General features: G+C 41.6%; 1 protein-coding gene across 7 annotated transcripts in view; it reads right to left on the bottom strand.

The window, feature by feature from the left end:
- Positions 1-17,221, bottom strand: part of diaph3 (diaphanous-related formin 3) — a 219,976-nt gene that overhangs the window by 62,733 nt on the left and 140,022 nt on the right. For all 7 annotated transcript variants that reach the window (XM_028979066.1, XM_028979068.1, XM_028979067.1 and 4 more), the window contains 2 exons: positions 14,025-14,154; positions 866-990 (listed from right to left, as the gene is read on the bottom strand). In XM_028979066.1, the coding sequence (XP_028834899.1) occupies positions 866-990; positions 14,025-14,154 (255 nt within the window). The remainder of the gene's footprint in view (positions 1-865; positions 991-14,024; positions 14,155-17,221) is intronic.

Consider the following 17,221-nt stretch of genomic DNA (forward strand, 5'->3'; position numbering starts at 1 on the left):
TTGGTGACTATTTTTTAGAAAAGATTGTCACTTCACAGAGCTGTTCCGAGGTGTATGTGCATTACTTTTCACATATAACTAAATCCTGAAAGTCATATGCCGCTGCAGGAACTCACTCCTAGGTTCCATATGGTTTCATTTGAACTCCAAGGGACCCCTGGAGGATTATTTTATTTTAAGGCGCTCTGTGTACATATCATTCAGATGCCTTAATTAAAGCCCTCCTGACACGCAAATACACACTCACTCACTCGCCCACACTGCTACATCCTTAATGGAGATATTAAAATAATGATGGGTTGAGCTGTGAAGACTCTGACAATGAAGTATCCTAAAAAGTTTCTTTACTGACACTGCATCTACTTGAATGTGTGTGGGATGTTTCGGAAGCATTATCTAAGTCACCACTTGGGATACTGGAACAAAAGTTCTGATAGTCTGCATGTTTGGTTTGGAGTGGTAGGAGAAGCCTACAGGATAACACACTCTCCTAGGAACCAGATAGCCATTTCCCCTGGTGATCCTAAAGAAACTAATAACTAATGTTTATAAGGCTGCCTGTTACAACACAGGCCACATTTGCAGTGCCTGCTAATGTTTTTATAAAAAGACATAAACTGGAAGTATTTAGAAGAAGCTTGTTGCAATCCAGTTGTCAATTTGGAAGTTTTTGGTAAATGATTTTTGTAATTTCTTGGTACTTTTTTAAGTATGTTATGTGCTCCCTGCAACACCACCACACATTATTTAGAAGACTGATGTAAGAAATTATTAGGGTTCAACACTGCTTGTGATACTTATGTGTGATGTTAACTAAGGTACAAAAAAAACAAATGTATGTTTGTGGGTGAGATATAAAGGATATAGCCATCTTAGTGCTGAATCTATCATTAGGGTCTTGTGAAAAGCTGAAAGACTCCAGTTCTGAATCCAGCTGCCTCAGCTGCCCCTCCATTTGTCTTAGACTCTTCTCCAGGTTCTCAGCAGATACTGTAAGAAAAAGAGAGTGAGAGAGAGCACAGTTTGTAAGTACCTGAAACATGTCCAGCAGGTGAGACAGTAGAAATCATACAAGATGAACACAATGCTGATGTGATTCACTTCAAATGACAACAGGGTTTCTGCATATTTAAAGAGGCCACATTTAAGCCACTTTCATCAAATTTAAGACCATGTATTGGGGTCATCAACTTCATTTGTCCAAGGGCCAGAGTTATTATTATTATTTCATTTATTTATTCATAGATATATAATAACCCTGATCATCATTGTCAAGCAGCTCCCTGTGAGAATGATAAAATGTGGTGAATTTCTGTGGAATTAACAGGGCAACATTCAGAAATGAGAATAAACCCACTATAAGCCTATATTTTTTATTATTTTTTTTGCAGAGCACCAGAGCTTTTGAGACCTCAAGCCTGGTAGGCCTGTTCAGTAACCCATCCCTGTTTTTAACTAGTCACTTGTCTGCCCACCAATTATTTGTATTGCATTCTGAAACCAAGATAATACAGCATACCAAGAATGGTCAGTAGGTGGCAATTATAGTACTCAAAAGCAAACAAGGAATTGATTAGTAGCCATTGATTAAAGGACACTACAACACAAAAGTTTATTAAAAACAATTTGTTATTAAATAAAATCATAGAATGTAAACACAAATGTGAAAGCAAAAAAACAACAACCTTACTTTAGCTTCTCAGACAGATGCTTTTTAAACTCTGGAGAGATATAACTAGTGTATAACTAGGTAGCTCACATGCTGCCACGAGATGAACAGATGTGGGAGGGTTGGTTTTAATTAGCCACGCAATCAGTCATTGTGGGTGGAATATCTGATGTGGCTGTTGCCCCTAGCAAATGTAAAGTAGAATTCTTTTGGCTTGACCAGTCCTAAAACTGACTAAGTAATTCCATTAGCAAGGCAAGGTACAGATCTCTTTTCATCTGGCAGTTTTTGCACAGTTGTCTCACTTGCCTTTATAGCCAACCAATACACAATGTAATACATGGTGACGCACAGTAAACAATGATTAGTGAGCATAGGCACCATCACCATCAGACTTACAAAAATAAGTTGGACCCCAGTTTTACTGGGTGGATAAAGCCTGTAGCTAGTACTAATGGTAAAGCTTTCTGTTGCTATTGCAACATGTAAATGATATTCTGTGCTGCTCAGTGTAGGTAAAAGGTGCATTACAAATTATAATATACACAACCTATGTGTTATTGCTGCAGATTTTCTGAGCAACATAAGAATGAAAATAATGTAAATACGATTATTTTAACCTGCTTGTATGATACTTCAAAATATAGGATCGGGCCAAGAAAGAGTCTAACCGCTCATTTAACCACTCATTCAAGCTAGACCCGACCTGAGCCTGACTAAAATTAAGACAGAAATTGAGCCTGAACCTGCCAAGTTCAAGTTCAAGTCTAGTGTTATTGTCATTTCAGCAACATACATGTTAGACAATACATAGTAAAAAGAACAATGTTTCTCCAGAACCTGATGCTACATGTAAAATTTAAGCAAAGTTACATACTGACATAAAGTGCACATCAACAAATCAGCTACATAAAGTGCAAACATAGGACACAGGCAGTGCAAGACAAGCAGTGCAAGAATAACTAGAGTAACATCAAATAAAACATGTACAACAAAGAAGACGAACAGCGCTAAAAAAAAAAACTAAGGTGCAGAGTAACAATGCTGCTGTGGTAATGTGCACATACTGCTGTAATAGAAATGTAATACAGATCTGTTCTGAACATAAGAGGTTGGGTGTGTGTTTGTCAGTGCAGAGTGGAAAGTCCCGGAGTGTTCAGGTGTCTGATGACCTGTGGGATGAAGCTGTTGCGCAGTCTGGAAGTGAGGGCCCAAATGCTTCAAGTACCTTTTTCCGGATGATAGGAGGGGGAAAAGTGCATGTGAGGGATGTGTAGAGTCCTTCACAGTGCTGGTGGGTTTCCAGATGCAGGGTGTGTTGTAAATATCTGTTATGGAGGGAAGAGAGACTATAGAGATATAGAGTCTTGCAGTTCCCAAACCAGACAGTGATGCAGCTGGTCAGATTGCTCTCAACAGTCCCTATATGGAAGGTGGTGAGAATAGGTGGGGGGGAGATGGGCTTCCATCAGCCTCCATAGGAAGTAAAGATGCTGCTGGGCTTTCTTGGTGGTTGAGCTGCTGTTGAGACCCAAGAGAGGTTATCCTATAGATGTGTGACTATCTCCTCATGACCATCTCAACAAAAGAAGATCTCTCAGTCAGGAAATCCAAGATCCAGTTGCAGAGGGAGGTTGAAGTGAAGTGAAGCATTTTTGAATATGTGTCCTTATTGTCCAGGTGGGTAGTGGTATCCTAGCGGGTAAGGAAGCGAACCCGTAATCAGAAGGTTGGAATACAGAGCTGCCAAGGTGCCACTGAGGTGGCACAGTGACAATCACTTCACTTTTCACAGGTGAAGGTCAGATGCAGGGTGGTCCATTGAGCAATTCGAATGATAGGTAAATTGCAGTGGGTCCAGCGTGAAGGGAAGTGTTTTATGACCAGCCTCTTGAAGAGTGTAAGTACAAATGGGATGGTAGTCATTAAGACACAACACTGACAACAGAGCATGTGCACAATGGTGAGACATGTTTGAACGACAGCAGTGCTTATTGAGATGTTGATGTCAGTGAGAACATCTGCCAGCTGGTCTGCACATTCTCTGAATGCTCTTCCAGAGATGTAGAAAGGTCCAGCAGCCTTTTGTAAGTTAACTCTGAGAAGCACCTGATCACTGGGAGGAGGGATGGATTTCCTCGCAGTCACATAGTTCTGTGTGGCAAATCATGCATAGAAGGCATCCGGTAGGGAGGGGTCACCATCACAGTCCACCATGTCTCCCCTCTAAAAAGCGGGGTCCACAGCTTCTGGTTTGATTTTGTAGTAATTGACTTGAAGACTGTAATGTAATCAGTGCATTTGATGATGTAGCTGTTCACTACTCCTCCAAGTTGATGGTGTTATCACCGTTGGTTGCAGCCTCTCTAAACATTTGCCAGTCTGTGCACTCAAGAGCAGAAATGGCTCCTGCTGGCCAGGTTCTCACCTGCTTTAGAACTGGTTTTGTGCATCTGTCAAGTGGTCTGTATGCTGTAATTAGCATAACAATGATGTGGTGTGTCTAGTTGAGCCTGGGACATGACTGGTACGTGCAAGATCCAGCGCGTTTTTTCCCCTCTCATCAAAATGTCCACATATTGATGGAATTTAGTGAGAACTGACTTGATACTTGCATGTTTAAATTTCCAGTGACAATGAACTGTCCATCTGGGTGTGCATTCTGCAGATCACTAACAGCTTCATATAGCATGCAGAGTGCCTCCTTCGCTCCTGAATCCATTTGTGAGGAGGGCCCGCTACTAGCTGCGGAGCGAGGAGAAGTGTTTGGGATTCTTTGGTGTAGGGCGGGGGTGTGTTCTCACACAGGGCACCAAACAGACTAGGCCATTCCCATGGGTGTGCTGTGCTTAGTTAACCCGGAAGTGTGCAGCATGCAGTGACTGGCAGACTGCTGACAGGTTGAAGGCATGTTTCATTTGATTTATTGTGTCTGAAGTATTTTTAAGGATTACTAGTTCTTTTTAATGATATTTGGTGTCTTCATTTTGGAAAATCCAATTTCAAATTTTTTAAAGACATTTTAAGGATGTACAGAAACCCTGGACAAATAGAGCACAAATGATCAGTTCTGTAATTTATCCACTTGATCCTTCAGAGTGTGTGTATATGTCTGTGAGAGCAATGTACATTTGCATTTATGGTATTAAGCAGACGCCCTTATCCAGAGCGATTTATAATCAGTAATTTCAGGGACAGTCCCCTTTGGAGCAAACAAAAAGTAAAAGTGAAAGTGTATTGATTGTGAAATACAGCACAGCACATGGTGACTCAATGAAATGTGTCCTCTGCTTTTAACCATCACCCTTGGTGAGCAGTGGGCAGCCATGACAGGCGCCCAGGGGGCAGTGTGTGGGGATGGTACTTTGCTCAGTGGCACCTCAGTGGCACCTTGGTCGATCGGGATTCAAACCAGCAACCTTCTGGGTCTATTTCTTTACCCGCTAGGCCACCACTTCCTGGCTCAACAGGGTTTTGCTCAGGGACACAATTGTATTAAAGTTCCCCTATTATTTCGTCTTAAAGGGAAAGGTTACCTCCCATTTCCCATGCTTTGTCCGCCCAGAAAATTTCCACCTCTCCCCTAAAAAAGTAACTCCACCAACCATCATGGCTTGAAAATGTGCAAAGCATTGCAGTTGCTTGGTATTTGGATGTAAAAATTAGCACAATTTTTTAGACTCTAAAGAAGCTGTGGGTTAATTGAAGTTTTGTCTGAAAAATTTTTTGCCGCAAAGATGTTGATGACGTCATTTCCACGAATGTCCACTCACTTCAATATAAAACTGCACAACAGCTGATTTTTTAGCGACCGTCTACAAGAAGATATGTGACATTCCTGTGCCAATGGTTCAACACCTCTGTTTTACATGCCTTTTGTCTGACGGCAACGTGTGAAGTGTCGGCCGTCAGGACCACCCACTCTCTTTGTCTTCCCCAGAAGGGAGACACCGGGGGGCTTGACATCAGAAACAACAGGTTCTGATTGGTCAGTGACAACTTCCTGTAGGCCAGGGGTATAAAGGTCTGCTCACATGTGGAAAATGGGACTGAGCTTCTTTACTCTTTCTTCTTATTTCTGTTTTCTCTGTAACATTGGTACCTTTTTACATTCAATATTCACATGTAACTACAATAATTATTTACCAGTGTTAATAAATTAGAAACTGTTCATTTTTAACCTCTATTGTGCCATGCCTCTTTCTGCCAGGTAACATCAAATTGGAGTGGTTTGAATACAGTGCTTTGTGTGGAGGGAGAAAGAGTTTTTCTACACACTCTGGTCTCTCCACACCACATGGTCTTTTTTAAAAAACTGTCTGTGACTTCTGGTTCAAAGGCAAGTGTGTTATCCACTAGGCTACCACCACCCTTCAGTTACAGGGACAGCACCTCTTTGAGGCAACTCAGGGTTAATTGTCCTGTTTAGGTAGATAATGTTAGTTCCTTAAGTAGAAATGTGAAAAAATATGTTGCCAGATAGAATGTCTACAGGATCACAATGTGAAGTGCAATCAGACATCAATTATCTCTTGAGGCCTACTTACTTCCATGCTGTGTCACATTCTGCTCAGGCAAGAGGCAGAGTGACAAAAACCTGCCTCTCAATACAGCACTCCAAATGATTTTGACATTTTAAAACAAGCATTTGGGAGATGCTCAGATATGAATGCAGGACAAAAATGAGTATGCACAACAGTACATTTTCATTGACCATGCTAGGGATGTCTACATTCAATTCAGTTGCCTAAACAACCACACTTCCAAACAATTGAAAAGCATATTTGTCTGTGAAAAATGACCATTATGGATGAAACGGCTCATGTAAAACATAAATAAAACACTCAGTAGCATTACTCAGTAAACATCTGACCATGGTAATAACTGTGCCTTGCACGGTTTCATATGTTAAAGTCAAGAAGCGGACAAAACATTTAACAATGGGTTGATCATTTTAAAATGCTCTAAGCTGATCCCAAGTATACATTTGAATGCCGTTTTTGTGCATGTGAATATTTAATGAGGCCAAACAATTGTCAGATGTAGATCTTCGACACAGATCACTCAAAGATGGAATGAAGCAGGACTATCAACACTGCGTCTAACAGTTATGACCTTCATGTTTTGGGTCCTTCTCTGTGTGCCTCCCTCTTCTTTATTTTGGGAGCAGAAGGATGTAAAGGTTTTGCCCTTACACTCTGCAACTGAATGCAAAGCACCGATTGGCCGTCTGCCGAACTGAAGTTAGGATCCCCAGATGCCGACCTCTAGCTCCCTCTGATGGAGTTAGGGAAGAGGTGGAAGCAAGAGCATGTCGAGGTTGCAGCCAATCCCCCCCATCTCTGTCTCTCTCTCTCTCTCATTCATATACACACACAAAAATAATTGTGGAGACTGTGTGTATACATATATATATTCTCTCTCTCATACATACACACAGTCTCAAAAAAACAGATTTGCACAATGCTGGCAGCAAACACAGATGGATGTATGATGTACATCATACCCCCCGTCCCCCTTTTTTTGTTGTTGTTGCCTGATTCACTCGCCCCTTCCTCCTCCTCCTCTCTCTACGTGCTGTAGAGCCTCTCAGCGCGCAGGCAGTAGATAAATACACCAATATCCCGTTGGCTGGAGCTGGAGTGGGCTGAATAAATAAAAGCCATTGATAAGTGTGATTATGGCGCGTGGCAGTGATTGATGGGGAATGTTCCAGAACCAGGCTGGATGGGAGCTCCCAGTTACAAGAGAGAGAAAGAGATGCAGACATGCATGCAGACACACATACATGCACACACAGTTCAGTCACTGTGAGGGCCAAACTCAACCTCCTACTGAAACATTACCAAGCAATGAAATGAAAATGAAATGAATTTTTTAAGTATATCTTTGTATTTTGCAAATAAATCATTTTCATTGAAAATTCCCCCCCTTTCACCCCTCTCACAAATGGAAAGATGTGAACATTCACACACAGTCTCTCTCTCTCTCTCTGTCACACACAGATACACACATACTGGTTGCCTCCAGGATAACCACAGCAGGAAGCATCTCTGTCTGCTATATCTGATTCCTTGCCACCATGTCTTAGTGAAGCACCAAAGGGTCAACAGCCAGCAAAGACCCTGTTGTTCCCTATATCCAATAGGCCTGACAGACACACACACACACACACACACGTTAAATATGTTATGGTCACTTGGCTGCTCAAACCATTTGCATCAACACTGTAAAATACTCATTTTATATTGCTGGAAATATACATAAATATAAGAAAAAGTTCACAAAGACATGATCTTTGACAGAAGTGCAGCAACTCACACCCTGGCTCTTAAGACTGTTGCCAATCGCACATTTAAGTGTTTGTAGAGCTTGGCTCTTACTCCACCCGCAAGAGGCACACAGGAGCACGTCTCTGATCAGCTGGCCTCTGCCTCTTAACACACAGTCAGAACGCACTGCTCAGAGGTGGGAGAAAGCAAATACACTTCACAGTTCGCACACACACACACACACACACACACACACACACTTTTACTAGGCCTGTGGTAGGGCAGTGAAGGAGGTGATATATAGTTCTTCATTGAAGCACAGAATATTAATTTACTGCATCTTCCCTTAACCTTGTTTTCTCTCAGTTTCCAGGGTTCTATAAATAAAAATATTAATACTGTCAGATGTCTTTAATCTCAAAAGGGTTGGCAGGACATGGGGTAGATTGAGGTTGATATGTGGTGGAAATGCTCCAGAAAACATTTGACAACTACAGCTTACATGCTAAATGAGCCATAGGCATAGGGGCTCCCTAAAATCCTGGTAGCTCTCATGGGAAAAAGCGGGAGGCATGTGGGGTTGGGGTGTAAACGGCATCAGAAAACAACTTCAGTTCCTGAGAGTGTGGCAGGCAGAATAGCACAGTGATTTGATGATCTGATGCATACTGATCCACAGCTCCGTTTGCATAATGAAATGCTCCGAGTAGATAGGTATCACGGATATGCAGATCATGCAAACATGGTGGCAATAAAGAGGCGACAAAAAAGGAAAGGAAATGCAAAGATCGAGAATAAGAATGGAAAAGGAGTAGGAAGAGATATGTGGCCATTTATTGTGATGAAAGGAAGAGGATAGATTCTTGTAAGAACACCTGGCCTTGCTTCCACACATCCTGTGCCATGTAATATAAGAGGTCACCCAATATAGTTCACAATTAAATAAATAAGTAATATTGTTCAGAAATTAAACCTCACACCACCAGGGTTTGAATCCCAGCTTCCCTGTGTTGGTGCGGGTTTCCTCCAGGTTCTCCAGTTTCCTCCCCCTATCCGAAGGCATGCACACTAGATGAATTGGTGACTCTGAATTGTCCATAGGTGTGACTGAACGGTGTCTGTGTGTGGTTGGTTAACACTTTGGCCTGGGTGAGTCGTCCCAGGATGGGCTCCATGAGCTACATGCCTGAGCGGGATTAAGAGGTTATGGAAAGTATTTAAATTTTTCACCCTGTGCTGGCTCCTATAGGTTCTCTGGTTTACCAAAGCTGGAGCCTCACTGACAGTTTCCCTGCACCCTAGCCCAATATCCTCATGCATCTGTTACTTTTATATGGATTAAGAGTTTATGGATAGTGTATGAGTCAGTAGTGAGGCCCTATATTCTTAAAATTCTTCTATAAACCTATTCTATTAAATTTCATTTTTATACTGTTTTCCCTTTCATACTGTATATACTGTCAACACAAAAAATATATGAAGAATTATCACATATTTCTCACACCTTAGCCCAGCCACTGGGGATACATTTCAGCTTGTGTTTCTTGGTGCCAGTAAATGCAAGGGATGCGTAAGGAAGGGCATCTGGCATAAAACAAGACCGGCTGATATGCTGGTAACCCATAATGGCAGCAGATGAAGGAAGAGGAGGACCTGCTACCACAGACCTTGTGCCATGTAATTCAGGGCTGGTCCACAGCAAGACCATTTGAATGATGAAACAGAACACCATGAAAAAAGTCCTAACTGAAACTAACCCTGTACAATGATACCCTGACACCTGCCTATCTGGGTGAGTTCCAAATGCTCACAACCAAGGCTAATGCAGCAACTAATTGGCTAATGTGCTTAAAAATCAGTATGTCCATTAATTAATACATTTTCCTATATTCCATAGTATCACAATAAATGTATTTCTCTTATTGTGCTGCATAATCTCTTATTGTGCTTCTCCCTCGCCCTCTCTCTCTCTCTCTCTCTCAGAGCATAGACTAATACACTGCGACAGTCTGGCTGCCCTGTCGCCTTGTTGCTTCAGGGGTTGCCCAGGGCAATACGACCACAAAAGACACATGCGCGTCAATCCTATGATTGTGTGTGTTTGTGTCATAGCACATGGCAAACCCTTTGTCAGTCAGGTCACATTAAGCTTCTCAACATTCATATCCTCCATCCTCTGGGACGAAGCGCTGTAATGGAGAAATTAACACGGCATAGAGACAAAAGCACACAGGAAGATTTTAGAAATGTCACCACACACACGCACAGATGCTGCGCTATGCTCAGAACCTCTGAGTCTTGAGAAGAGAACAAACAGCAAACGAGTGAACAGATATAGCTCCAGAGAAATGAAACTAAAGAAAAATGTGGGTCCTGGTTTTGCCTTTGAATGCTTAGAAAAGTCATGGACACATTGCACATTGTCCAGTTCTAACATAAACACAATTACCATCCATGCCAAGAAACAGTGTGTGTTTGTAGTGCTTAACACTTTAAACACAAGTAACCAATTGGGGAAGGTGGTGACAGAAGAGAAAGCATGTAAAAGCAAGAGCGAGCACTGAGGGAAAAAGAAGAGTTGTAAGGATGGGGAAATGATGCACACAAATAAAAGATGGAGTTAATATCAAAGGAGAACAGAGGGAGATTTGGGGACAAAAAAGAAAAAGGAATATGACAAAGATGACAGGAACCTAGCTCTGCTCTTTTCCTCGGTTTGGCTGAGCTCCCCTGAGAGAGTCGAGGCTGACGCCAAGCTCCTCTCTGCCTGGGCTAAGGTAACATGCAGCATTGATGTGTACAGCATTTATTTCAGGTCATCAAAAGTGCCAGCTGTTGGTAAGAAATAGTTGCGGAGTTGATGTGGCTACACTTTGCCACTCATGGTCATCAGTATTTGGTGAAAGGGCAGGTTAATACAACCTACACATTTTAAGACAACATATTTGTACTGTGGGGTTGTCACTTGATTAAAAATAGGTAACTACTTATTCACACATTAAGCAATGAATTAATCATGATTAATTATTAAGATGAAATCTTGCCGTAATGCATATGCAAAGGATGTGTCTGCCACTGTCTCCATCTTTAGGGATTGGGATTCATGTCGTAGGTCAGACCCCACAAAAGTTGAACCCATTGTGTATTTCTGAATGAAATGTTGTACATATTTTTCTAGAGAGAGAGAAAGAGATTCATTAATTAACAATATCAACAATTTCAACGCACGACGTTTAGTTATATCATGCAGGTTGTAATCTAGATTACAACGTAATCTAGACCATGACACTGGACTACATCCTGGACTTCTCCAACCCTACAACTGTAGGATTTATTATTATGTTTTCGTTCTTTCTTTGACACCATTTGACACCATTTGCAGGCTCACTCTACCCTGGAAGGGGGTGCCTCTCTGTATCACTCCTTCCCAATGTTTCTTCCTTTTTTTTTTCTCTCTCCTTTTTCTTTGTGTGGAGTTTTTCCTTGTGTGCAGAAGGGTCAAGTGTGGGGGGTGTCAACTGTAGGGCCTGTCAAAGCCCATTGAGACATACTGTATGTGATTTTGGGCTATATAAGAAATAAATGTTGTTGTTGTTTCCATGCTGATGCTGAATGTGGATTAATATGATGCATATCACAATACATTGTACAATGAAAATCTTGACAGATTTTTATTTTGCTCTCTGCTCATCACTAACACTCGTGCTCTAATAAACACTGTTTCAAATAAAATGTGGCTCAATCCCAGCATTGATATGTAAGGCTTTTAAATGATCCCACATAAAAGTATGGCAGATAAAAGATACAGGACGATATGAGAGTGCTTCTGAAAGACAGGTGTGAGAATGACTGTGAGAGCAAGCTGTGGCAAGCTCTTCCAGTGTATTTAACTAGGTGTTACTAAAGACTGCAATCTGTATTATGGGATTAAAAACAACAACAACTGATGGTAGAACCTTCATTCCACAGCTAAGGTTGTTAAACCAGAATGAAGTGCTGGAGACTGACACACTAGACTTACCATTGCCAAATTTGAAACTTGCTGGTCTAGAACAGGTATAGAAATACCCTTTGCATTCTTATCACTATGAGACTACAATTAACAACTTACACTACACAACTCTGACTTCTAATCAGGTCTTAAGTGTTTGTACAACAACAGTCTCCAAAACAACATTCTGTCTTGAATAGATGTGCATACCTCAAAACTGTTGCTAAAATCATGTAGTCTAAGGCAGGCTCGATTAAGAATGGTGCCGATTCAAAACCTACACCTCACTGTACTGAAATCCTTACTTTAAATATTAAATGATGACTATTGCACAGGTATGCATTCATTACAACCCAAATTAATCTCCCTTGGTGAATTGGAAAACTTCAGCTTTCACTAACTAGGGGGAAAAATAGCTGCCATAATCATATGGTGCCGCCGCAAAATGCAGAAGGGGGTGGAGCTATAATAAGATAGGAACAGGGGTGAAGATGTAGCCGGGGGAAAGGCGGGAGTGATGGGACACTCAGTTTAGCATGAGCGCTAAAGAACAGGAGATGCAAAAGAGAGACAAGGGAGGGATCGTGGGTGGCACTTTAAAAACACACTGCCCCGGGGCATTCTGTCTTATCTGCAAACCGTAAACACAGCAGCAGCCAAAGGAAAGAACAGCAGCATTGCTGTAGCACAGAGATGGAAGATTTTATACACGAAGGGCTTGCTTGTATTAAAATAACAACTTCCCAGGAAGCCCAGGTTGTTAAGCCCAGGTCAAAATACACTGCCAATGAGAACCCTTAATTTTATAAAAAATATTTGTGAGGGGAAAAAATATCGTACCATTTGAATACTAGATCTGAATTCTTATGCATGTGTGCAATGGCAATGCTAAATGTCCAGTAACACCAGGCCAACATTTGCTTTAATAGCTAAGAAGTAGTCATTTCATCAAGCTTTTCATACACTTTTGTATATTGTATCCAAAACAAGATGCTGCAAGCAATGTTTTTTGGCTGGAGCATAACATTCTGTTGATGATCAGGAAGGTCTACTGTAATAAAAACCCAATTTGATCTGAAAAGAACATTCTGATTAAGATTATTTAAACTGATATTTTATGAAGACTTGGTTGATCTGTCTGAATATGGAATCAGCGCCTAATAATTAATCAACATTATCCAATTACTTTGTCAATCAGATAGTGAATAATTGTGAGTAATCATTCTAGGTTAACTAATGTTCATTAAATGAAGCTGGAGGGCGAAGAGAGAGGGTGGAAGTATTACTAAGTTCCTGTCAGCTTGAAAACGGGGTTGCTTCTGTTTTTGGTGACCCCTCTCCAAAATAAACCCTGCCAAAGGCAACGTAACTTCAAGCGTAACATCATTAGTCCCACACAGAGAGGCTGGGGCATTATCTTAGACTCAAGGGCAAGAGAGAATCGGAGATTCTAAATAGTGGCATGCCCTACAACTTCCATTAGTCACCAGAGCCTTTAATTAGCTTTACTGAGCGCAGCCACTCTCACGACAGCCGGCAGAAGGGTAAACTCTGACACCAGGCGCGTGTTGGGGTGCATTCCCTGCTCTCTGCTCTGGAGGCTTCTTTAATCCAGAGTATGATGGCAATGATCATTACGAATATAGTTTTAATTAATATTTCCCTCGTGAAGCGATCTGACTTAGGGCCTTTACAAGATGACAAGCATGTCTAAAATGTCGGACACTTGACCTGTGAGTGTGAAGGAAGGGGTAAGAGAGAGTTGGTGTGCTGTGGGCTTTTTTAATTGAAATTATTAATGTCCACAGAGGACACATTTCGTTGTGTGCACCGTGTGCTGTGCTATGTATCACAATGACAATCACTTCACTTTCAGATGGGCCTCTGTCGGATCATGCTATAGTTCCTCTGGAGCTCTGCAGCAATACTTACTATATTTATTTACTATGGTTGTGCAGAAACCCCACTCTGTATTAGTTGAGTCAGAAAAGTACAGACACAATACATGGTATGTTTTTGCATGTATATTGTAGCCTACATATTCAACAAGTCAAATGTTTAGCTTGGCCAAAATGAGGTCATGGTGATTCACCTCTACTGGCTCTGTCCACATGCTGAAAGTCCTCTACAAACCGAAGCACTTCAGGAAACTTCTCCTCACACACTTCAGCCAGGAAGTGGAGCAGTGTTGACTTCTGATCGGCAGACTTTGTATCTTTCAACTGAGAGAATGAAAGACAGAGGATGATGTTAAAGTACAAAGAAGGTTAATGTCCAGGCAAATACATTTTATGCTCAAATATCACACATCAGAAAATAAAAATATTGGTACAAAGAAAAAGAAAAGTCTAAAAGAACATCTGGAAAGGAAGACATCACTGGCAGATTTGATTTGACAGCAGCATGTTTTTAGAGGAAGGAGTGAATTTATACAAACACTAGGTCTTACAATATGTAAATCTGAATTGGCCAGATTTGTAACTACACTTCGGCTGTTCTCAAGTGTCACTGTGTTTCACCTAAGGAAATAGTTTGACTACAATGTTTTGTTACAGTCCATTCATAAGCGCCACATCAGGCTGAAATGTTATTCTCCTGGAATTACAAAGGAGGGAGGACTTGACCTTGAAAATGCAATTAAAGTATGCAAGCTACATGTACCACTCCTGAAATTTATCATCTAACTCGATTATAAGCACTGCTAATTAAGACTTTACCATGACAATGTCTTAATTACCCCCATGAAACAAATGTGACCATGTGAGCCTGCAAATGCTAATAACAGTTGCTCCACTTTAGCTGTGGAATGAGACACATCTGATCAGCTCAAACTGTGGTATGACCAGGCCTCAGAAGGACTGACAAAGACTTAGAGATGATGGTGAATAAGAAGGGCTACATCAGCTCTCTCCCCCATCTCCAGTAAACACTCCTGTGCAGTCAGTGGGCAAATCCCAGAATAAGGACTTCTGCTTCTCACGAAGTCCGTAGGGTCTTTGGCTGGACACATAGGCATCACAGACAAATACAAGATCATTTCATCATAGCCGACTGAAGTGGAGTTGAGCTCATTTTCCATGATGAAGTAATGGCTATTAAATCTAAATGAACAAAAAGAAGCTGCCTCCTACTAAAAAAATTAAAGGAACCAATAAAGGTTACTTAACAAGTTTGCATAGACTGCATGTATTCATTCCTAGAACAACTATGAGATGTGTTACCTATATCATAATTACCTGTGCATTGTTTCACACAATATAAGATAATATATTTTAAGCACAGAGTCTTGATATCTCAACCAGTTGTGTCCATTCAACGCTTGTCTGAAAGTTGGATGTTGTGCAGATGTTGCAGCATTTCTAGTGTAAAGCCCTACTGATCATGGATGCACCAGTCAAAATTCTAATCACCATTCAAGTTGCAATCATCATTTTGGACAGATGTGGCTCAGCACCATACCTCATTGCTCATATCTCTGCAATGCAACTTTTTTTCTCTTTGGGTGTTAAGATAAGGGTATAAGAACAGAAGGCTGTTATCAGGATGATGACGACAGACTGACAGCATCATGGTTCGTGGAACAGTCTTCGTCTGTCTGTCACACTCTTTTCCTCTCTCGAGGCTTGGGGTGAGACATAACCAGGGTGTATTTTTAGAAGGATGACCATAAGGTGTGTTGAATGCACTGAATACTTTCGACTCAGTGTCATCTCTCACTCTTCCTCAGTTGGGAGTTGTCTCACTAGTGCCCTGCTCCTATGCTTCTATGGATGGAGGAATTGAGGGAGTGAGTGAGAAGGAATTGAAATCTACTCCTATATGCCCTGAATTTCACATTTACAAGCAAACAACTGTCACAGCACCCAATCTATACCATTTGCCCGATCGTGTGTAGTCGTGTGTGCCGATGACACACAACTCATCTTCTCTTTTCCTCCCTCTGATCTATATGCTGCTTCCAAAATCTCTGCATGTCTAACTGACATCTCATCTTGGATGGCAGCCCACCACCTCAAACTCAATCCCACCAAAACTGAACCAATATTCATTCCAGCAGATTCTTCACCACATCAGGATCTTGCTATTTACATGGATAACTCACAGCTCACAACAGCCTGCAACCCAGGAGTAACAAAAGACAACCAACTCTCCTTCTCTTTCGTAGATTCCTTCTCTACAGTATCAGACGAATCAGTCCTTATATGTCAACACAGGCCACCCAACTACTGGTTCAGTCCTTAGTAATCTCATGACTGGACTACTGCAACTCCCTTCTATCTGGCTTAACACTAAGTACCATCCAACCTCTACAACTCATACAAAATGCAGCAGCACGACTGATCTTTTACCTTCCGAAATTCTCCCACACCACCCCTCTGCTACGCTCCCATGGAGTAGCCCCATTCTACCTCACAGCCCTTATTATACCTCCCAATGCACCTCGTATACTCCAAGCCTCCAGTACTGCTCGCTTCGTCCCCCCAATCGCTAAAGGTAAAAGGAAGACATTCATCTACACTCTTCTCTGTCTTGGCCCCTCGGTGGTGGAATGAACTTCCCTTTGAGGTCAGAACAGCTCAGTCACTGAGCACTTTCAAACGGCAGCTCAAGACCTTCCTCTTTAGAGAATATTTCGATTAAATTGTAACCTTCTTATTGTCTAACTTGTGTACAGAATCTACAACAAGAGTGAATAAAAAGGATGAATACAACGATGAACCAGAACTGATCACTTCATCGATGGTAACTTGAAAGCTCATTGTAAGTCGCTCTGGATAAGGGCGTCTGCCAAATGCCTTAAATGTAACTGTAGTCTGAAAGCCAACAAGTTAGTGGCCTAACCCTACCCTTAACCTTTGAGGATCGGGCAAGTGGTACGGATTTGGCACTGACAGGGCCTTTAGGTCACTAAGGCACAGAGACACACTGCAGTTAGCATTATCACATAAGTCAAAGCTATCTCTCGTGCCCAGATGAAGAGAACCAAAGTGTTTTTTAGTCTCTCCAGCTTTGATAGATACCAGGTGATAGCTGGCGCCCCAGTTTCTGATAGTGTTAAATCAAATAAACTTCTACTTCTTCTTAAAGTGTGTTTCATTGGGAAAGGCACTTAAGATGGGTCAGCCGATAGGGTCAAGGTGACATAAAAGTGTGGGACACAGTGAGAGATGTGAGCAGCATTATGGGAGAGACACTGCACAACAGCAGAATCACAGTAACTTCAAAACCATACATGGTTGTCATGGTCTGCACCCCCAACCTTCAGTTCAGTCAGAAGATCATAAATCT

This window comes from Denticeps clupeoides, chromosome 5 (genome assembly GCF_900700375.1).
Source record: "Denticeps clupeoides chromosome 5, fDenClu1.1, whole genome shotgun sequence".
In the NCBI taxonomy this organism is placed as follows: Eukaryota; Metazoa; Chordata; class Actinopteri; order Clupeiformes; family Denticipitidae; genus Denticeps; species Denticeps clupeoides.